A 24,091-nucleotide genomic window follows, 5' to 3' on the forward strand; every position below is an offset into this window, starting at 1 on the left:
CGTAATAATTCAATAATTTAATATATCATTTGATATATTGACTGGGGGCATGTTCCTGCATTTTGTACTTTTGCTTTTGATACTTTAAATACATTTAGCTTATTATAATTCATTGCTTTTAATTAACATTTTGAGTGCAGTACTTTTATTTGAAATGGAGATTTTGTTTTATATTATTGTATTGCTATTTTTGACTTAAAGGTCCCATGACATGGTGCTCTTTGGAGGCTTTTATATAGACCTTAGTGGTCCCCTAATACTGTATCTGAAGTCTCTTTTATATAGACCTTAGTGGTCCCCTAATACTGTATCTGAAGTCTCTTTTATATAGACCTTAGTGGTCCCCTAATACTGTATCTGAAGTCTCTTTTATATAGACCTTAGTGGTCCCCTAATACTGTATCTGAAGTCTCTTTTATATAGGCCTTAGTGGTCCCCTAATACTGTATCTGAAGTCTCTTTTATATAGACCTTAGTGGTCCCCTAATACTGTATCTGAAGTCTCTTTTATATAGGCCTTAGTGGTCCCATAATACTGTATCTGAAGTCTCTTTTAGATAGACCTTAGTGGTCCCCTAAAACTGTACCTGAAGTCTCTTTTATATAGACCTTAGTGGTCCCCTAATACTGTATCTGAAGTCTCTTTTATATAGACCTTAGTGGTCCCCTAATACTGTATCTGAAGTCTCTTTTATATAGGCCTTAGTGGTCCCCTAATACTGTATCTGAAGTCTCTTTTATATAGACCTTAGTGGTCCCCTAATACTGTATCTGAAGTCTCTTTTATAAAGACCTTAGTGGTCCCCTAATACTGTATCTGAAGTCTCTTTCCCGAAATTCAGCCTTGGTGCAGAATTACAGCCACTAGAGCCAGTCCTACAATGAGCTTTCCTTAGGATGTACCATTTCTGTGTCTGTAGCTATTGAGGAGGAGAGGGGGGGGGCAAGGTGGAGGGTGTGGGTGTGGCCTTGACCAACTGCCACTTTTCTCGTTTGAAAGCCATGATGTCTCTCTCTCATGGGTGGGCCAAATTATCTGGGGGGGCAAAGCAGAGAAAGGGGAGGTATCCTTGCTCCTTATGACCTCATAAGGAGAAGATTCCTGATTGGTCCATCTGAGCTTTCATTTCCTCAAAGGCAGAGCAGGATACCCAGGGCTCAGTTTACACCTATCACCATTTCTAGCCACTGGGGCACCATAGGCAGGCTGGGGGAACGCATATTAATGTTAAAAAACCTCATAAAGTGAAATTTTCATGCCATGGGACCTTTAAGTAAAGGATGTGAATACTTCCTCCAACGTGCCGAGGTTGGAGTTGTTCATCAGTGCACTGTGTATTCCTTCATTTATTCTCCAGTAGGTTACAGGAAGCCAGCTGTTGTAGCTGCCTCGCACAATGGTATATACATTTATTTAGGAATACCAGTGATTTAAAAAAATATATCATATTTCAGAATTTAGGCTGAGTGATATAGAAATGAATGATATGGAATACATTAATTAGCTGAGCAGACAATTTGGCATTCAAGCTATGTTTTGGATATACAGAAAGCTGTTGAAAAATGTAGATTTCTTTTTTATAAAAATGTATTTATTGAATTTTAACAGTTTACAAAAATACATGTTCATACATTTAACAAAGCATATAACAGTCAAACTATAAAATAATCCACTCACCCCACCCCAAAGGAAAAATAAATAGTTAAAAAAAACTGGGTTACGACATTATATAATCATACACAGCTTAGCATCACATGGTTAAGGAGGTATCGACAGTTAGGGACATATCGCCTTCAAGTTTCCAGAGTTTCCCCGACTTCACAGTTCTCCAAGAATGCAAGAAAGGGATTCCAGATCTCTTTGAATTCGGCTGATTTCTTTTTCATTGTGTATGTTAACTTTTCAAGGATAAGGCGTGCTGATAGTTCTTTCAGCCAGCGTCCAACAGAAGGGTTCTTGACATCTTTCCAACAGAGAGAAATCAAGCGTCTAGCTTGTATTAAACATAAGTCTGTAATTGCCCTCTCTTTGCTGTTTAACATACAGTCCTTTGGATACAAATTAAGAATGCAAAGTGCAGGATTGTCAGGCACTGGATTTAAGGTCATCTTAGAAATATATTTTATAACTTCATTCCAGAACTTTCGTATCTCAGGGCAGTCCCACATACAATGAAATAAGGTGCCCTTTTCGACATTACATTTAACACAGATATCAGGAATATTTGGATTCATCTTATTCAGTCTTTCCGGAGTAACAGAAGATCTCATAATCCAATTATATTGAATCAGTTTGAGATGGGTATTTATTGTTAGGAGTTGTGCTCTAGAGCACACCTCTCTCCAGTCCTCCTCTGAGATATCTGTTTGGAAGTCATTTATCCATTGAGTTTTCTTATGCTCAGTAGAGTCTTTATTGTTTTTCACCAGAATGTTATAGAGTAAGGCTATCTGACCCTTGCCAGTACAATTATTCACTGCTAGGTCTTTTAACATGGACAAGTGGGGTTGTATATAGGAATGTGTCTGTGCATAAAGGAAATTTTTTTTTATTTATATTTCTAATATACAAACCATGGGACCATGATTGTATTCATGCATGAGATAGCAACTTAGTTGAGAAAAAAAGCTTTGACCTAACCAAGCTTCTTCTGGCTTTCTTATGATGGATGTCCTGCATGCAGGTTGAGGTATGATGGAAGTGTCACCTGTTTCAGGTGTTTCTCATGTGGAAATTGATCAAAATCCTCACCATTGCTTTGTAATAAGACTGTAACATCTTCCCAGAGAGTATTTACTCTACCCCATGCTGACACACTAATGAATGTATGAACGGCAACGACTTCTCTGGGATACTTTATCTCATTCATTATCATTGTGTGAAGACATATCATTAAGGTAATGGCTCTATGATGATTGTGATCAGAGTTATTATTGTGTTAATAATATTACGATTGCTAAAAAGTGCGATGTTACATTTAGCAACACATGCCTGTATATATAAGCAATCGAGAGACACTTAATTCAATACAGAAATAAGCTTCAGTACCATTTTGGGGGTCAACTACACATCACAGACTATTTAGATAAACAAGGTTTTAGGTTGATCCTGTGGGTGGCAGCATGGTTTCATGTTTCTTGTGTAACAAGCTGTATAGATCCTACAGATTTGTCAACAGCTCAGATTCGTTAGGGTCATGGATAAAGACACACACACACACACACACACACACACACACACACACACACACACACACACACACACACACACACACACACACACACACACACACAAGCAGTTTTCTTTTTGCTTTGTTCTCCTCAAAATGTATCCAACGTGTGGTATAGGCCATAGCTTTTCATTTTTCTATCAATGTTGATTGGGAAAACATATGTTCACTATTCCCCCGAAAACATATACTATAATCACAGCCCTTTTGGCATTTAATTCGCTGAACTTTGGTGTAATTTGTGTGCCTAAAAGAAGAAAGAAGAAACAGAAAACACTTTATAGCCTATTTATGCACGTTTTCCTCAGAGAGAGTGCAAATCGCAATGTTTGCCCTAAAGAAGAGTAAGAAAATGACATAAAACCATAAACTCCTCACCCATAAACCTAAAGGCAGTGGTGAGGTGTACAACTTTTACATTTTGCGATCTGTTTATGAATTGTGTTGCTTTAAATCGTCCTTATAATGCTACATGTACTGTTATGTCATTTACATAGATGATGTTATCATACCGAAAGCAGAGTGTGATCTTGTCAATTATGTAATTGTGAAAATTAGAACAATAATATCCCACCTCATACGAAACACCCTCAGACCGCAACACAGTTTTCTCCCCCTTGTTGCCGTTTTGCTCTCTGATTGGTCCAAATGAAGGGGGCGTTGGAATAAACAAGTGTTTAAACCGTTTTCATTGGTCGTTGTCACGCCACTCAAACTGTTGCCTGGTGATTTGCTTGCAGCTTGTCAACCGCACGATCTAGTTACTGTAGCCGCCTGCTGCAATGAAAATATCTCCGTTGGTGGGTGGATATATGGGCCCAATTCCATCATTTTTTCCCAAACAGTGACTGAGTGAGTAGTTTATTTGATCTTATATAGATACGAATTGTAAGCTTCAAGTATAAAGGTATTATCTTCAGTGCAAGCTCACGAGAAAGGCATCGTTACCAAGCTTGAGGTTTGTTTTGCAGCTAATTTGCGGTTTTATATGTTTTGTGAATCAGGCAGAGCACCAAAGGCAAAACAACCTAACGTTAACGTTAGCTTATTTATCACCAAACTAAGCAGAGTCCGGGCTAGAAAGCTGTCAGTGTGACAGAATAGTACTAAGTTGGCTTGAGTGGAGCCAAATGTTTGACTTGTTGGATTTATTGCTGCTAAATCTGCATTAAAAATGTTGGAGCTACATTTATTCTGTGGGCAGTCTTAGCTAACACACACACACACACACACACACACACACACACACACACACACACACACACACACACACACACACACACACACTTGGACGTACGGTACAGCCGAGCCAGAGTCCCTGTTAAAAACAATCATTTGACAGCCACATTGTGCCTTGCTATGTGTGTTTGCTCCTGCTGTTAAGGATGTGAGAGATTTATAACGAAAAGCAACAGGACAAGCTTATGACAGATATTTACATATACAGGAATTATTAATAATGCAACAATTTACCATAGGCTAAATGTAAATGTTTGCTGTTCTAATTGTGTGTACTTCCGAAAAATGTGATGTCCAATTACCTCAAATAGCAGTGATGTTGTAAGCTGGATGCCTTGTTTTTTCTTTGCAAAATGATTAACCCCTATGTTTAATTTGAATAATCATAAACCCAAATCAGATATAGATAATAGTATGATAATAATAGTTATAATAGTGCATCGATCATATGAGGAGGTTTAAAGGTTCTGTATTCTGAATTCCACAGACTCAGTCCATTACCACGCATGAGTCATTCTGTTGATGGAGACAAAATATATGATCCACAGCAATGCCCAGTGCATTCCTGATCATATTAGTCCTCTAGGTCTGGGCCTGGAGAGTCGTTGGCTAAAATCTGCTCTGGAAAACAATAGGCTGCATGCCACTGCGTGTAGGTTGTGAAATGAGGAGAAGGACAAAGCACAGTCATTTAAAACTGCCGCAGGCATTTTCTCTGTAGCCATTATAGTGTTTATGTTTAGTCTTGTATCTTCCTCCTTTAAGTTTACCTACAGTTGCTATCGGTTTACTTGTGCTGGTGTTCCGGCTGAGTAAGATAAGGGAGTAATAGACCACACAGCGGCGTTTAGTCTTCTGGGAGACAGAGTTTATTTTGGTGCTGGGGTTTTGCATACTGATGAGCAGCTCCTGTGCCCACAGCGCCGTAGAAGACTGGCAGTGTGAGTAGGCTAAGCAAGTCCTTGAGCTTTCCAGCAAGGAGAAGATGAATTGGAGAAAGTGGTATCTAGAGTCTTATCTGATTTAATAAGAGTAAAGAGCGTGTGGACACCAGAGGAGATGCTTTGATCACATTAGGAGATTGTGTGGTACTGATTCAACCCTCCGAAAAAAAGGTAGGAATACAGCGAGGAACTTTGGAGCTTTAATAATGGTATATTTTTCCATTATTTTCATAAGGTATAGCAAATGATGTATGTATAAGGCATGAAAAATGACACCTTACTATTTACTTAATTTATATCAAAGGGGCACTCCACTGATTTTACACATAAAGGTCAGTTTACTCATCATTCAGTGAGAGTACTCAGCCTGTGAAAACAGTTGTATAATGTCTTCTGTGACTGACAAGATAACCCTGATGACATCATTGGGGTTATCTCGGGGTTATCATGAGTTTGGCTTGAGACTTCAAATATTTTACATAAAACCTGTGTTATATAGACCCAATAATAACTTCCAGGTAGAAAACTCCTGCTTCAGCTCTGAGAAAATTAGGAACAACTGGATATACTCTCATCTCATTCATCTAAAATGCATGTTTGATGCTTTCATACGCCAACTCTAAACGTAAGGTTGGAGACCTAATTTACCTGTTGGACCACAGACTAAAGAAAATGACATCACCTGAACTAGCTGTTGCTGTTCTTGACACTAGATTTGGTTTATCAAAGACGCTAGCAAAGCAACACAGGACAGACAAAAACCCACAGCAGAAACATAAAAAAGGTCAGACCACCATGTTATATATCTTTAAATGTTACAATTTCGGCTGAAAAGGACAACACAAGTAAACAAGTTTGTCGATTTCACATTTCTCCGCAACTCAAATCACCTTCCAGTTGTCTACACGGCGATTGGGTCTATACTCAGTGGAATGAAGTTTGACAGATGAGGGCATTTAACAGGCAGGGGAGGTGTGATTAAAGATGCTTTCGAATTTCATTCTGGGATCCAGTGTTTTTGAAGCATGACCCATACCAGGGGCTTAAAGTCAGGATATTTCAGCCTTTGGCAAGTCGCCAAGTAAATGGAAGTGCAATACTGAATAACTGGAGTGCCCCTTTAACTCAAGGAGGTTGAGCTGAGTGTCAGTTTTGTGTCATTGAAGCACAACTGGTCTCCTCCACAAAACAAGCTTGAAAAAGTCCCTTTCTGGAGATTTTTTGTAGCCTGGTTGACACCAGACCCTTCTCAGTTGTAACTGAGAAGGGTCTGGGGAAGGCTCATTCACAGCCCATTTCCAAAGGGGCGTCACCAACGGACGCCGCTCAAATGCCTCTGGGCGCAATTGGATAGTCCTTCAACCAATCAGACCAATGATCTGGGTGACGTAGTAGCGACGGCGATATCAACGGGTTGCTGCGCTTCAGTGGCCGTCATGTTGAATGTAAACAAAAAGCTGCTCGCCGTCGCTGCGCTATCGTCATCGTGTAAAGCCCGCCTCAACGGCTGTGATTGGTGTAAAGCCCGCCTCAACGGTTGTGATTGGTGCCTCGATTTGGAAAAATTGGAAACTTAAATGGCTTAAATGGGCTCTTGGCCAGACTGACTTGCAGTGCAAATCTCAAATTTGCCGGAAGTTCATCAGGGTTTTCCCAGGCTAGATTTTTTGAGGAATGTTTTCGAAATGTATAAACAATCACTTTGACATATTGTGAATTCATTTCACAACAAATTTCACACGTGGTTTTGGCAGTTAACCAATGCACTTGTAAAGGTAGCTAAGGAATATGTGTAAAGAAACAGTATGTGCATATATACTATGTGTGTAATTTGGTACGTTTTTGTGCATGTATTAGCAAGCCACAGAAGGAGGCATGTAGCGGATATTATGGCTCACAGCCGGCTTACGCCCCTCGGGAGCCAACAGCTGGCCACCTCATGCCATCCTGTAGCCGGACCCCCTCTGCCTGAGCTCCACGCACCTCGCGCAACATACCTTTTGACTTCATGAAGATCCCTGACACCGGTGATGTAATGAATAAATTTGAAGTCCTTGGGATTGTGGGTGAAGGTAAGAGTTCTCATTCTGATGCCACTGGAAAATGTAACAAGGTGAAATATCAAAGCATATCCTGTCAATTTTTATTCTGCGTGTGACTACTGGTCCAGTCCAGTCTTCAGCCACAGCTTTTATTTTTTTGTGATTAACAATTTTTATTTTTTTAACCACATACAAAACATACAATTCACAACATGAAGACAAATATCAAGAAAAGATGACACAGTACAATGTTCAAGACCATTCAACAAAATAGTAATAAAATAGACAATAAACCAAATAAACATACTGTATGTATAAATGACAACACCATAAGCCCATCATACAAAGCTTCTAAGGATCCCTCCAGAGAGCTCAGCTACTTTCCCCATTTTCTAGTCTAGACATCCAATCTGGCAAACCATTGATATGATATTTTTTCAAACGTCGCCACCCTAGCCATATCTCACAAGCCCACTCCTGGATAGACGGCAGCCCTTCATTCCTCCATCCTCTTAAAAGAATCTGTCTGGCTATCATTAAACTAGTCTGGACCCAGCTTCTTATGTGTTTATCCATCCCACTTAGGATGGACCCATCTCCCAGAACCAATAATCTTAGGCTGAATGGAACCTGGTCCCTGCAATCTGACATACTGTAGGTTATCATGTATCCTGGTCCTCCTGTAATGTAATTCCTGGACCTTATCACAGGACCATAGGGCATGATGAAATTGACCATCCTCTGTCTTACATTTCCAACTATTTGGTGTTTCTCTCAGACCAATTCTAAACCATCTGGAGGGAGTCCAAAAAAGCACGATGCATAATCTTGAACTGAATGAGACGCACCCTCGCATCCCGTGACATAGTTTTAACAGCCACAGCTTTTCATGTGAGGTGGTACACTTACACATTTGTTGTAGGGCTTTTCACTGAGCAAATCATTTGATTATTTTTTATTCAATTTGCCTGCAGAACAAAGCTGTTAAAAGCCCGATCTGTTGTTCATGATTGTACAACTCAATAAGGTCGAGGACAATTGTTTTTTTAGGAAGAATTTTAACATGGAAACATTGAAGCTGAATTGAAGGTACTGTGACCTGAATTCATACTGAACTGAAGAGGTGGATTGTGGGATTCTGTTTTATTGTTGTAAATATCAATGACACAGGGTGATTTGATAGTTCAATTCCCCCCCCCAAAAATGCTTCTCATGACTTTTCTTTTTCCTCAAGCCACTTGGTTGATATAAAGTGGCAGAGGCCCTGAGGTAACGCCACCCACTTGTCCCAGTTTTTACTCCCCTACTCTCACATCCTAGAAGTTTTATAATGTGTGTATAATGTGACGCTAGAAGACACAGGGACACTTTGAGCTGGATTTTGAAGGCTGACTGCCTGTCCAAAGATGAATCTGTCTGGAATGTAGTCAGCACTTTCAGTGCCAGATTAAACTGTAAAGTTGTAGAAGTTTTTCCATCCAGCTCTACTTACTGCCATTGCACTCACGGCGCAGTGCGCTCCACTTGATCCAGCATCATAGATTTGTCCTCACTGATCTTTAGGTCAGTCAATTTTGTTAATCATTTAGGACTGAGTGCAGCATGTAGGCTCACACCAGTAATTGAAATACACAGAATCTGCAATTATATCCAGTTGCTTATCTACAGGGGGAAACCAATGGGATGAATAATTATGGTGGTTTTGCTTTTTGTAGCACATAATCTACAAATTATATTATTTTTGTTTCATGTTATATCATCATCTCAAAGGACAGTTTTGAAAACAATTCCTTTTCTGGTCAGCATAAGCTGACAAATAGCATATATATTTGAGGCTGTCCAGTTTGCTTTTAGGTTTCCTTTTTCTGTTAAGTTAGCTCATGAATGGAATATTTTTCAGCAGCCAGTTCTCGATTTTCCTATGATATAGACTCCCTGAACTAGGCAGCATTTTCAAACAGTCCATGCTGTTTTCTCTCAATTTTAGTCTTTTAGGTATCAGCTTTGTTAGAAAGAATGTAAGTCTATTAGAGCAGCCTCCTGAAGAGAGTAGATGACTTCTTGTAGCACTGATGTGCTTGTAAAAGAGCACGGAGCAGTTCGTCATAAGCCTGCTCTGTCCAAGAATTCCTCATGAACCCTCAGGGTGTGTGTGTGTGTGTGTGTGTGTGTGTTGTGTGTGTGTGTGTGTGTGTGTGTGTGTGTGTGTGTGTGTGTGTGTGTGTGTGTGTGTGTGTGTGTGTGTGTGTGTGTGTGTGTGTGTGTGTGTGTGTGTGTGTGTGTGCCAGGGTCGATAACATCAGAACTACAGTAGCTTGCCAACACTTGTGTCCTACTTTCTGAGCCACCTGTCTTTTTTATAGTGGGGGATGTTTTCATTCCAATTTCAAATTCATGTGAACATATGAGAACCATTATCAAAAAAAACAAAAAAAATAGGATTTCAAATGATTGTCACTTTGTAGTGATATGCTGTAATAAAAAGGTTCTGTAGGCTCTAGACTTGTTAGCATTGTTGACCAACTCAAACTTTCTAAATCGAGCTAGTGTTTGTTTATTAATGACTTTACGTCATGCTGGAATTGTTAATCACAAATCAACATTTTAATTTGTTTTTATTATCTCATGTGGGTCTGCTTGAAAGGAAAAAGTATTGTTTGGAATAGATGAATACTTTGAATATTCATGAAAAGACGAGCTGTGGTGGAATCTCAGTTAAACATGCGGTTTGCATCTTTTTTAGGTGCCTATGGTGTTGTTTTGAAGTGCAGACACAAGGTAAGATCTTACCGATTTCCATATAATCATCGTGTTACTTATTGGTCCAATCATCAATTGTTTTTCAAAACCTTTTTCTTGTTATATTATGTATTTCATGTAATACATTTTCCACATGAAAACCGTGTTATACCAGAAAGTCAACAAAGGTTTTACAAGGATAAGTCTGGTGATGTTCTGTTTTTCTTATTCAGATACCTTGAAAAGACCAAAACTCACAGTGTGTATGTAGCCTGAAATAGCTTTTTTTTCTCTTTGCCCCAGCCCTCAATCTTTTAAAAACACATCGGTGAGCCACACCATTACACTTGGTGAGATGTTTTTTTCATTAATATGAAACATAGGCATGAGTCAACCCCACATACACCGTCTTGGTGCAGTGAATACTCACTAGAGCACCAAATATGTATTAATCCACAGCTGAAAATAGTCCCCAACAAAAGCCCTATTTACTCCTATTTGAGTAACATTTGGTAACAACTACAATGCCCAGATGTTTATGTAGCCTTTTAGTTAATTAAAGTATATATTCATGACCCATTTTGGAAGATTTACATCTTCAGTTGGAACCAGTGAGAACCAGAAACAGGCTGGGGAAGTCTGAGTCAGGCAAAGCCATTGTTGGTTTTGGTCTTTTATGGGATTTGTTGACAATAACAAATATATAGACTATCACCAGCCTTATTCTTGTCCTGTGTGTTTATTTCAAAAAGGCTCGTTGACATTAGGTTTATGCCTGTTGGAGGTAATGAAAGGTCTGCCTAGGCCAGAGAGTTTGTCGGAAGCTAGTGGTCTTCATGCACCTGGTCACATCACTTTAGTTTATTGGTCTTGTGTAGAATTACTGTGATGCCTTAAGTGGCTCCCATGGATTGCTGGATAATTAGCTATGGTCCTTTTGTCTCTGCTCGGCTTCATCAGTGAGAAAGATCTGCTTTAGCACATTTGTCAACTTAAATTCTTCCACTACTCTGCCACTTCATTTGTTTTCATTCATGTAAAAGGGACTCGGAATGGTTGTCCTGAAGCTGCTAATTTTTTAGCAAAAGAAACAGGAAACCAAAACAACAACAACAAACAGCAGGACTGTGAAAAGTTGACGACCCGCATTGCAGTAATAGCCCTGTCGTCTCAGTCCATTTAAAGAAGAGGCTGTGCCAGGAAATGACAGCAATCTAGCATGAATAAGAGAGACAAACTAACTCCTACTGACAGAGATTTGCTGAAAAAAAAAAAACACTTTCAGAGCCTTCCTCATCAAGATCCTTGATGTTTTTCTTGTTCTGCAATTGCAGCGCATCTGCCTTCATTGCAGTGTTTATTACAGTAATGACCTTACTCAGTGTATCCATTAGCCAGGTTTCTAATCTAACAGTAGTGTCTCTGTGTGTGCTTATGTGTTGCTGATGCGTTCAAATGTGTGTCTATGAACTTTTACCTGTATATACTGTGTATGATACTTGTTATGTTTTTCTCATGCCAGTTGTCATAATCTGGAATAGTGGTTGTGTCATTTTACTTGTCTATGCCTATGTATTTCTTGTTTTATGTGTATGTGTTGTTTTAAGCCATCGACCTGCTAGGGACTGCAGATGAAAATTAGCCTGTATGGCTAAATCTGGAACATTTACATGTTGGACTCTGTACTCATGTTGATTAATGTGCGTTGTCCCTTTTTAAAATAAAGAAATCTGTAGCCGGGTTAGCTCAGTTGGTAGAGCAGGCGCACATATATATATATATATATAGAGCTGTATGCCTCAACGCAGAAGGTCCAGGGTCCAGTCCGACCTGAGACGATTTCCTGCATGTCATCCCCCTCTCTCTCCCCTTTCATATCTTTCTGTTCTTTCCATTAAAAAAGAAAGAAATCTAAAAATATAGAAATCTAAATCTAATTAGAACATGTTTGCTCAAGTATGAGAACTGTAAAAGACAACCGCATCAGTCCTGATGTTGAGCCAGCACTCAGAAGTGAGGAAAAGGAGAAAGGCCTTGCTGTAAGACCGGAATCACAGCCTATAATTACTGGGCTTTATAATTCAAATTGATCCCAGGCATAGGCAGCTGCAAATGCCAATGTGTTGGTTTTATACAACAAAACTCGCACCAATAGACCTCACTCAGGTCCGCACAACAGACGCAACAGTTGCCTAGTCTGTAACACTCTCTTTATTTGTGCGAAAATACATCATCATCATCACCATAATCGCAAATATTTATCACACTTGTGTCTGAACAGATAGCATTGATCAGAACAGATAGCATTAAAGCCAGACTGATATGTCAGCTGTTCTGGTTTACATTGGAGGATAAAATAATTGATAGTGGCTGATATTAATCTGTTTTCAACACATTTGGATTTTGGAATCGGACTCAATAATCCTGTTTTGACCTAAGGCTCTGGTTTGAATACAGTTTTATTACAGAATGAACCCCATAGTCTTTACATTTCCATAGTGTAGCAACCTTTAGTATCAAAAGAGCCATTTTGAGCCATTAAAACATCTGTCTGGAGCTGCAATTGTTTTTGGTCTTATATTATAACACAGCAGCACAGTCTATGAAGTCTAAATGAGCATATCCACATTACTAATAGGTCTAAATGAGCATTCATTAATATGGTTTGATATTAGTCGTTTGACCATTTGATCAATTTGTAAAAAGTACATTTGCTCTGTTCTGTTTTCTGCAGCAGTTCTGAAATTGTTCGCTCATCCCCAGCCGGATACTTTTCAGCAAATGCAGTGTATTTGTTGTTGAAAATAAAGTTTACAGGAGAAGGCGCTGGGCCGTAGCCTACGAAGGCTATGACGCACATTTAAGTTGACTGAAATGTTATGTAGTCAAAATGGAGAATGTACAAATAACTTCAGGCTTACAACAGTATATATTAAATAAAATAAACACTAAGATGTTTAAAAATAACCGTTATTCATTTTCATATAACTTTCTGTGAAAGCCACAGGGAGCCGCTGGAGAGGAGTTAAATTTTGCATTTCATCATTTAGTCTTATGAACCCTGTTTTCAGTGAGTGCTCTGATAAAACCACTGTGCGCTCTGTCGAGCTCTAAACAGCAGCTAGCTGGTGAACAACGTGCATCATTTAACAGCTGAAGAGACAGATATTTTTAGGATTTACATGAAAGCGCATGAAACATGGCATGTAACGGGTCAACGATAACCTTTCTTGATCTCAGAAGATTGGTGGTTGACTGGGTTACTGGCTGCAACGTAGTACCATGTACTGCAGTTTAAAAACAAAACACTTAAAGAGATTATTTCCTAGCTGTGCTTTCATCACGTGATTTGACATTGGTTTATAAAGCTAATTTCGACTTAATTTGCTCATTACACTTTCATTATTTCTCTGGCATTTAACCAAGGAACAACAATCTAGAAGTATGACATTGGGCTTTCTGTGGGCCTCGGGTGTGTTGGAAATACCATAATATATGCAGGTTGTTTTTAACTTTATTTTGAAGTTTTAGGGTAAAGCACATACACTTTAAAGAAACAGAATAGATCAGATAGGTCACTGAGGGTAATAAAGTACAACAAAAATGAAAAAAACACCAACTCAATATCGAGAGTTAAACCATTAAGGTTTACTTTTAAATTATTCCTGAAAGAGTAAAGTGACCAACCAAGATTGCCCCTGCAGGACAGCACAAAACAGATAAAATCCGAAATTATTCCCGTCCATCCAGTCCACATAGAAAACCAAGATGATTCATTCTTTATGGCAAGTATCCGGGGAACATGCCTGGAAGTCCAGTGTAAACCCAAACAGACCAGTCACAGATGAAACTGGGGGAATGGAGCTCCCAATACAACATACTGTATTCCATGTGATAATGCTAGTAAACCACATTTAGTCATATACTGTACCTAATATATGCTGTTTTGATAGAATAGCTGTTGGGAACTACATTGCTTGACGTGTGAAAGCACAGGCTGAATTAAATGAGTTTTCTGGCTGCAGATCAATTTGGACCAGTGCCATCTGGAAAATATTGTATTTTTAGTGTGAATGAACAGACATGTTTTTTCAAGGGCTAACTCGCAGATCTATACTGCATAATGATGTGTGCATACACACACAGACGTGGGCACACAGAGAAACGCACACACAGACACTTACAAAGCAGAATAACACGTACGCTTTCCAAGGGTTTGATGGTGCTGTGAGTATGGGCAGGGAACTGCACTGGCCAGAGAAAATGGCTGTATTTGTGTAACAACTGCCGCTGAGTTGCAGCTGCTTGTGCTTACACAGCATACTTATTTCACCAGTGACACGCCCCTCAAATTTGGTTTATACAGTGCGTGTATTTAACAGGAATAATTAGATCCGAGAAAGATCTGGGGACAAATATAGAAAGGTTGGAAATACATATATGCATTCATCAATTTCCACATACTAATCTGAATCTATTTAAGAGGCTGCTGGATGTGCCTACCCCCACATATGCTTCACAACATCTGAACACAGCTTTAAGAGTCAGCTGGGCTTAGTGGGACATACGGATCAAGGTTTTTGATGACATTATTTGGAGATTTTAGGTGTAATCTGTTCATTGTCAATGTAGTTCCTATATGGTCTTATAAGATGAGTGCATGTAGATGATGCACTTACAAGCCCAACTATTTTTTTTAGCAAGAGTATTCTTTGACAATACAATACTTGGATGTGAATAAGGCTTTCTTGCCAATGACATCATAGTGGCACTGGCATGGCAATGGCATTTATGAGGATTGCATGTTGAAAAGAAATGTATTTGAGATCTCTTTATGGCAGGTCGTTAATGATGATTTGCTTTTAGAAGCCAGAGCGTTTTTAAGGAGCGAGTTTAAGGATCCCATATTATGCTCATTTTAAGGTTCATACTTGTATTTTGGGTTTCTACCATAACATCTTTGCATGCTTTAATGTTCAAAAAACACATTGTTTACCTCATACTGTCTGTCTGAATATACCTGTATTCCCCCTCTGTCTGAAATGCTCCCTTCAGGGCCTGTCTCTTTAAGCCCCTCTCCACAAAAAAGGAAATTGAGCGTTTTGATAAAGTATTTATATAGCACCTTGACGTGCTTTATCAAAAAAGACATGGAAATCTCACTTTTGCGATATGGGACCTTTGGTAAGTGTCCAAATACAGACTAAACGAATGTAATCAAGAAGTAGATCTTAGATATCATGCGTGATGTTGCAGCCCTGTGTTAAAATCCAGTTCTTGTTGTTACCTGGTAAAGGGACACAGATTTTGTGATTTTCCAGCTAACTAATGTTTGTCAGCTCTGTCTTACTCAGTCTCGTGCAATCAAACTTTGCCAGAGCTTTTTGATAACGAGAGCACCCAGACTAAAACTGCAACATGCTACAATGACAAAAATCGTTGAGCACACTGGGACACAGACAAGCTTTTGTCTTGTAGTTCTGGCTCATCTTTTATTAATTTCCTGTCCACGTAAATGGATCACCAAAAGAACATGTTTGGGTTTTCTAATTCTTTTTTTCTACCCACTCTTGAATGGGAATACAGCGTTTTATTGTAGTGTGATGAGAGATAATTAGGGTTAAATTAAATGCTGCAGCTACGTATGCACCTTTTGCCAGCTGAGCCACATGGATGCTCCAGGTCTTTTTCTCTTGTCTGTTGGTGCTTGATAAAACCCTATGAATTATGCTAATTTGTTGTTAACTAATTACTGTAAGAGGCTTTTGAGACTTATCTTCCTCATACTCGTGGAGCCTCAGTGAGGATATTGGTAAAGTCAATATGCAACTGTTTTTAAAATATAAAGCTAAAACAGTGCTCACAAATTCAAATCCATTGACTTTTAGCCACGCTAGGGGAGCGACTCTAGGCATGGCAATGCTGGTCTGTTGATCGGTCCATCACTTTAATCCGAACTGAAATAGCTCAACAATTGTCGGATGGACTGCCATGAAATTTGGTACACACATTCATGTCCCTCTTAGGATTAGATGTATACACTTTGTTCATGCCTTGACTGTCCATACAGCGCCAGCGTCAGGTCAAAATTTCAGTGTGTCCAATACTTTGGTCTTTGCTAACACTGATGATTTGTACAAACTTTTTTTATTTCAGTGGAATCTTACAGAGCACTCTTTCTTTGGTCACTAATAGTGCTGGTGTTTTTCATTCAGAAAATTCTAAATCATCTATGTCGCTGTTATGCTGTAAGCTGTAGGCGACGTGGTGCTAGCGTTTCCTTTGTGGAGTCATTGTGTTGACGAAACTGGGAATATCAGCACTGAGAGTGGTGCTTGCTCCAGTATGCTCTCGAGTTCATTGACGTGTTAAAAGGCATGTTTACCCATGGTAGATGACAGAGCAAGCTAACCTACAGTACATATGGCTAACCAGCGAAAGGTTTGCACACTAAAACTGGAAATGTCTGCACAGGTTCTTCACATGTTATAGTAATAGAGCAAATTGAAAGGAAACAGAGTATTATGACATAAAAGAGTATTGTATATACACGTTGTCTGAGCAGGAGTTTGTGTTTTATGAGTTTTGTGTCACAGAGCTAAACTTAGCTGAACCTTGATGATATGATATTTTATCATCTTGCCTCTTTGCTTTACACAGCAGCAAAATTCTACTGAAATGTTACCGTAGAACTCATTGAAATAGTAATTAAAAAAAACCCACTGGAAGTGGTAAATTTAGATTTACTTGAACGTGTGGCACACTATCACTAGTTTAACCAGTAGACTAGTGTTCTAAATCCTCCCACCACACTCTGGGACCTGTGGATTTACAAATGAAATACTTTGTTCCTAAATTGAAACTTTCCTCTGAAGTATGTCAAATACAAAGGCTTCTCTCTAGCAGCTAATCTAAATCCTGGATAAGTCATGCACATGGCCATCGGCAGTTGTTTAGCCTGCGGCATTATGGGAAATGTGAGTGAGAGGGTAAACATAGCTGTGGTGGGTATTTATTTAAGCGTGGAACACCTCTTAGGAATGCTCACTACACACAGCGTCACCCTCAAAGTGCTTATCATCCCATGAACTGGTTTCCCCAGCCACTCTGACTCCAGAGTGGTAAAACATTGACAGCATCAGGGCTCCGTCTCCTCAGTCGTGCCCTTAAATGATTCAGTTTGGAAGATTTGAAGTATTTAATGAATATGTTTTCATCAATCGTAAGAGATTTATAAAATTTAGCTTCTTTATGAAAAGCCCTGGCCCTGGCTGCGGAGGTGGTCTGGCTACATAATGATTGGATATCAGCCGGAGTCAGACAAGTATAAGTGAAATTGGTCTACAAGTGTAAGTAGTTTGCATCATTGAAAAAGTATATGCCCACACAGAAGAAAAGTAACAGATTGATATGTCTCCAGGATAACATGAAAGGACAATTTTTGCCCTTCTAATCACAAATAAAATCAGTGTTTCATATTAGTATGTGATGACTGCTACATGAAGATATATTGGAAGGAGATTGTAGAGCAGGTGTGTATGATCTTCTATGTCAAAAAATTGAGATGGCTCTTAGTACTGACTGTACACTAACTACTATATTGACTCAAATACAAGACAGGTTTTTTCCCCCTATAAATCTGAAAAAGTGAGGTTGTCCTATATTCAGGATGTAGACTTTTAAACACCTCATGACTGGAGGCGTCAATCAAAACTCAGGGGGCCTAAAAGATGCAGAGACATGGTGAACGGCTCAAAAGTAGGGCAAGTTAGCAAGCAAATGAGAAGAAGATTTGATGCTAACTTTAGGATGATGGTGATGAACGCAGAAGAGTTATCAAACAACTGGCGAGCAGCGAAGAAACAATGGTGTCACAGAATGTAATGTATGGAGATGTCTTAAAAATGCCGACAGCATACTGTGGTACCCAAACCGGCCACTTCTGTGAGATTGACCGGAGGGTATGTGAATATGTGGTGGAAAAAGTAATACTTTCTTTATTAAAACAAAATCTCGTCCTCATCTTGAAGGGGGGGGGGGTGTGTCCTATTATTGGGATCGTCTCATATTCAGGTCAATGTGGTACTACCATTGCCTTTGGTAAACATATAAGATATATGCACATAACATATATGTATACGCCATGTGTGTTTTTGTTGACAGTATACAGGCTTGTTACCTCCTTACCTCATCGCATGCTTGGCATACTGCACATGTAAAATTAGACCCCATTACTGTGCTGACAGAATGCTGATGATAATGCATAGAAACAGCATGGCTGTGAGCATGTTTATTATCCAGATAACATACCCTTACACATATTGCATTTCGTAAGAGCTTACATTTGCGTTTCCGTAATTTTCACAAAAGAATTTCAATATGCAAAATGCTGCATTCATTTCAATTTGTTGGCTCAAAGTCTCAAGATCATATGGAGTAATGCATCATGTATCATGCCTGTTGCACTTTCTTATATCTAGATTAAAATAGCAACTAGAAAAAGGCTTGCAGCCCACAGTACACCGAAGTATTTGAAATAATGTCGAGTTAGGATTCCCTGTGATATTTTGCAGCAAATCCTACATATTGTACATAGCAAAATTCTCATTATGAATTTGTGTTTTTACTCTAACTACGACGACTAATATGAAGGGACTGCTCTGAAAAACAGAGCATGTGATTTAAGGTTCAGCACTTCCTATGTGCTTATCATTTTGTCTTTAAAGCTAATAATTAAGCGAATTAGGAGTTTTGTACATTGAACAGCTGTATGTTTAAAAACTGAGGCAAAGCAATCGTACACATTTACTGTAATAACAACGTACAAGTTCAGCTGATTGGAACAGGAAGAGAAAGACTGCTGACTGCCAAATGTTCTAAGAACAGAAGCTAATGTGATGTAGGCATGAAACTCTAAGAGAAAGACGTCAGCTTGAGTTGGTGTAGATAAAAATACGTCTCGACAGGGATGCCCATGCATTAGTCGACATGCGAGAAGAAACAGACAGCTAAGTAAACAAGCAAATCAGTTTCCCTCACATAATAAGTCAGCGCTTGCATTAACTGCAACTTTGCGGAGAATATTTCATCCCGGTTTTAAACTTGTTAAACAAGCAATTTGGTGCGTGGAGATCAACGAACACAGCAAGTGTTCTCCTGAGCAGCAGAAAGCAGCACGGGATCACGTGAGTCATTCTGTTATTAGTGAGTGAGTAAGAACATACGTGGCACATGCCAAGAGGAGTCGACATGCTTGCTTCTTACGGTGAAGGCTTTCTGGCAGCTCCAGTATGGAATGGGGTTGAATTTTCCTGGCACGGTTTTGGTTATAAAACCCCCGGGGGCTAAAGACAGATGCCAACACAGAGCCATTCTCAGTCAACATGTTCAGCAGTGGAGCAGTATGTACTATCCAGTCAGTGGTATTTTTCTGGAATGATATGAAAACCATATATACGATAATGTCCTGTTTACCCACCAAACACCATCCTACTGGTGTTTTACAATATTTTTATAACAAGATCAACAGGCACTAATGTTGTATTGCTATTAGCCCTAGGCACATGATTTATGTGCCAGCTAGCATGGTACTCCGGGTGCTTCTGCTACTAATTAATACGATGAATAGTGCACACATATAAAATTTTAATTACATTTGTACTTCTGTGGGGTGACTATCTATCTATCTGCTCTCTGTCTTGTATTGAGAGTACGTTATTCACCAAAATAACTCCCTCTCTCTGACTTTGAACTGTCAATTAACGGTGTCCATGGAAATGGTCTTTTAATAGTGAATCCACATTTAATAATGCTTAATAGAGCAACAGAAAACTGTCTATTGTTTGGTCCATTTCTGCCTTTGCCTCTTCCGGTTGCTAATGCCAGCTGTAGGAAACACAAGTCAAGTCATGGTGTCACTACCAATGGTCACTACCCGATGCGAGTCGAGTGCAGATGTGAGTTGCGCATGCTCCGATTTAAACGGTTTACGGCATAACGCCAAGGGATCGATCTATGATTGTTTGATTGCTAACGTTAGCTCAAAACGCCATTCAAGTGACAGCCTTTGTTGTCTTTGATTGCTAACTTGTAGCTAGCATTGAAGGAACTTCTTTATGTAGGTCCATTTTTTTTATTTTATTGTAGGATCACAAACAAACATAGTAGTAGTTTGTTTGTGAGCAAAAAAAAAATCTTTAACTCTGCTCTTTGGGATTCTTGGATGAATATGAAATATAAATATACCTGTATTCATTACATTACATTACATGTCATTTAGCTGACGCTTTTATCCAAAGCAACTTACAATTGCTATATATGTAGCAGGTCGCACGCCTCTGGAGCAACTAGGGGTTAAGTGTCTTGCTCAGGGACACATTGGTTAATGCATTGCAGTGGGAATCGAACCCAGGTCTCCCGCACCAAAGGCATGTGTCATATATGTGGACATGTGTCATATCTATATCACATCTATGTCCTATCTATTCACCCTCTATCTGAAATGTTTTAGCATCTTTACCATTAAGCCCCCATCCTGAAAAAGCCCAGTCTGCTCTGATTGGTCAACGCTTTAGAGTCTTCTGCATCTCCGCTCTCGGCGTCTCTGTATCGTACCTCTGTACCTCTGCAACTAAAGAACGACTGTAACGGCACAGCGGCACTTTCTACCTATATGTAGTATAGTTGCACAGAAGTCCTGACAGCTCCTTTTAAAGGCAGTATATGGTTCTGAATATTCAGTTCTTCTCTGTGGATTTAGCGTTTTGATACTTTCACAGTATTTATATTGCACGTTGACCTGCTTTATAATAGAAAAAGTTATGGAAATCTCACAAAAAAGTGAGATCCTATGTTGCTTTTGCCTGTGACTTGGAGTTTAATGAAGATACAATACAATGATCCAAAAGGGAGCAATAAGTGTATTAACCAGATCTATTAAGCCCATCACAGTTTTAGGAGCTGCCATATAGCATCAAGTGAGTCACCACCGCTCTGCAGTCATCTGTTGTTTGTCCTATCTTGATCAGAAATGTTCCTTTTTTCATTTATCTTATCTTTTATTTCAGCTTTGCTTCAGTGTCATATTTAAGGTTGCGTAACCGATGGCGCTTTCCCCACAGATAATAGAATAGAAAGAATGCAGTCGGCTTAAATGTTATTCCTCCTAAATAAGCTGAGTGGCTGTCAGTAACGTCTAGATTTATTTAGTGAAGAAAAAAAAAAGTCTATCCGCCCCCTTTTGAAGGGAACAGTTATTTTTGCACCCAGTGAACAGAAACTGGGACAGCAGAGGAAAAAAGGACTTTCACATCTAGCATTAAATGGGTCACCTTGAGTGGAGTACTTGTCTATGTGGTCCTATCAGGAGCCAGAGAGAGAGATGTAGAGGGGACACACGTTTCCTGTCTGAATGTTAAAGTCGTCACTGTCCCCTGGTAGACGAAGGCTATTTCAAGTCTAATTTTGAAGCATTGTGGAACGCTGACTGTCAGGCCCAGCCCACCTGTTGATGTACCCTTGGTCACATCCTGGATGTGGCCTTTTTTCTGAAGTTTTTTCCGTTTACAGTTAACTACATTATAATTCTAACAATGGATATTGAGCACTGCATTATCATGCTGCATCCCAGCTTTTAATTCACTCGTATTTATTTTGTAGTTATTCATTTATTTCCAGTTTCTCTTTGGCTCTTACTTTTACCATACATACATACCATGTCATGTACAATAGTGTGAACCAGCCCACTTTATAATAATAATTTTCAGTGAATAGCTTGCTAGCTCGAAGTTTGTTGATGTTTCCCGAAACCAACTGAGTTCTGCAAGGCGAGGGACATCCGGCAGAAGATCTGGCGGCGACGGATATTCTGGCGATTATCCGCCCAATGAGTTGTCTTCGATCCAGACTACAACGCAGCTTGTGAGGGGAGAGGGAAGCAATGTAAAACAGGGTGTTTTGGTAAAAGTAAATCTTTTTTGGTAAGAGAGTTTAAAGTGAATCAACAAAAACTGTGCTGCTTTAAATAAGGAAACCCATTTAACTGAAAGAGGATTGCACTACCCGATGTGAGTCGAGTGCAGATGTGAGTCGCGCATGCTCAGATCTAAACGGTTTACAGCATAACGTGTCATACTGAAATTTGTGAAATCCATAAAATAATAAACTTTTCTCATTACAAACAATAACAGAAGATGGAAATCATTTCAAAAACATTTGGGCTATCTTTGATTGTTTGATTGCTAATGTTAGCTCAAAACGCCATTCAAGTGACAGCCTTTGTTGTCTTTGATTGCTAACTTGTAGCCAGCAGTGAAGGAACTTTGTTATGTAGCTCCATTTTTATTGTATTGACATTACAGAGGTCTCTCGTTAGCAGGTTCTTGTAGGCTGCTTGTCACAAAGTGACGCATGTGCAACTCACATCTGCACTCGACTCACATCGGGCAGTGACAAGGACCCTAAATCACTAAACCACATAAACAAACACAGAAACAAAACCTCACTAATTAGACCAACTTTTAAACCAACACGGCAGCCGTCACACCACTTTGAGCTTTCATCATCCCAGAGATCCACCAGGCTGTTATTAACATGTTTCACAGACAAGCAGTTTGTGTTTAAACTCCCCTTTTGGACAGTGTGAATAGAGACATGACATGGGATCTTGGCATTATTAATTTGATCATGTTATGCTCTGTGCAGAAGCAAGTTTTTGACACCAAACGTACGCCCTAATGCTGGGTTCGGTGTTGTAGTTAGCTGCAGAACTTTGGCAGCATGCACATCAGACCGGATGAAACATGAGAGAGTGATGCACGACGGAATGTTACACAGCGCGGGTATGACTGCATCCTCCACTGACTAATTGTGCTCTGGAAAGCACATGAGATTATGAAATGAATGAATAACTTAGTAATTAATGATGGTCTTTTATCATCTCCAGTGGGTGATATTTACGTGGTTCTAAAAGTGATGAATCAGTGTCTCCACTGTGAATTATGAGAAATCTTACAGTATAAGATTTAATCACAGCCTAATTGACATCACAGCAGATGATGTGAGCAGTGCAGCAACAGATTGCTGCCGGATAACAGTTTAAATGAGTTGGACTAGTTTGCAGCACTTACTAATTATTTTTTCACTTAATTACACGTAATAGACCACATTAGATTTTACTATATGGTCTGCATAATTCTTTTTATATCAGTTTTACTGACGCATTCTTTTGGCTGATAATACTAAGTTCTGTACCCTCATGTTCCTGTAATTCAAATTAATTCAATTTATTTAAAGTTTAAAATCATAACTATCAAAGCTATCTTAAGACACTTTACAGATAGAGTAGGTCTAGACCACACTCTATCATTTACAAAGACCCAACAATTCCAATAATTCCCCCAAGAGCGAGCATTTAGTGCAACAGTAGCAAGGAAAAACTCCCTTTTAGGCAGAAACCTCGGCAGACCCAGGCTCTGGGTGGGCAGGTGTCTGTCGGAGCCGGTTGGGTTATGATGAACAGTGGCAATTATATTAACAATAAAGATAATGGAACTATGACTAGAAATAGTAGCTGTAGTAGTTCATGGTGTAGCAGGGCACTGCATGGCGTAGCATGTATCTCAGGGTGCATGACTTTAGGAAGTATCAAATAAATGGTCTCATCGTCATTGGCTGCAAACAGGACACATTTGAAGCTGTGGTGGAGAGGAGGTCACTGAACAAACTGTTATCTATCACGGATAACCCCCCCCCCTACACACACACTGGTCCAACAGAGGAGCACCTTCTCTAAGAGGCTCCGGCAGCTTTGGTGTCACACTGACCGCTACAAGAAATCAATCCTACCGCAGGCAATACAACTTTTTAATACTTCATCACTGAGCGTTAGATAAGACTC

At 39.4% G+C, this 24,091-nt stretch overlaps 1 protein-coding gene across 10 annotated transcripts in view; it reads left to right on the plus strand.

Annotated features, from left to right (window-relative positions):
- The first annotated feature begins 3,960 nt into the window (after positions 1-3,960).
- LOC120565298 (cyclin-dependent kinase-like 5) overlaps positions 3,961-24,091 on the plus strand; it is a 46,366-nt gene continuing 26,235 nt past the window's right edge. For 8 of the 10 annotated variants that reach the window (XM_039810962.1, XM_039810966.1, XM_039810971.1 and 5 more), the window contains exons 1-3: positions 3,961-4,082; positions 7,271-7,485; positions 10,199-10,233. In XM_039810962.1, coding sequence (XP_039666896.1) covers positions 7,422-7,485; positions 10,199-10,233 — 99 coding nt within the window. In that variant the 5' untranslated portion in view covers positions 3,961-4,082; positions 7,271-7,421. Of the gene's footprint in view, positions 4,189-5,052; positions 5,585-7,270; positions 7,486-10,198; positions 10,234-24,091 lie in introns of those variants that run through there. The other 2 variants (XM_039810964.1, XM_039810963.1) reach the window with 2 other exon arrangements.

The sequence above is a fragment of the Perca fluviatilis genome, chromosome 9, assembly GCF_010015445.1.
Source record: "Perca fluviatilis chromosome 9, GENO_Pfluv_1.0, whole genome shotgun sequence".
In the NCBI taxonomy this organism is placed as follows: domain Eukaryota; kingdom Metazoa; phylum Chordata; class Actinopteri; order Perciformes; family Percidae; genus Perca; species Perca fluviatilis.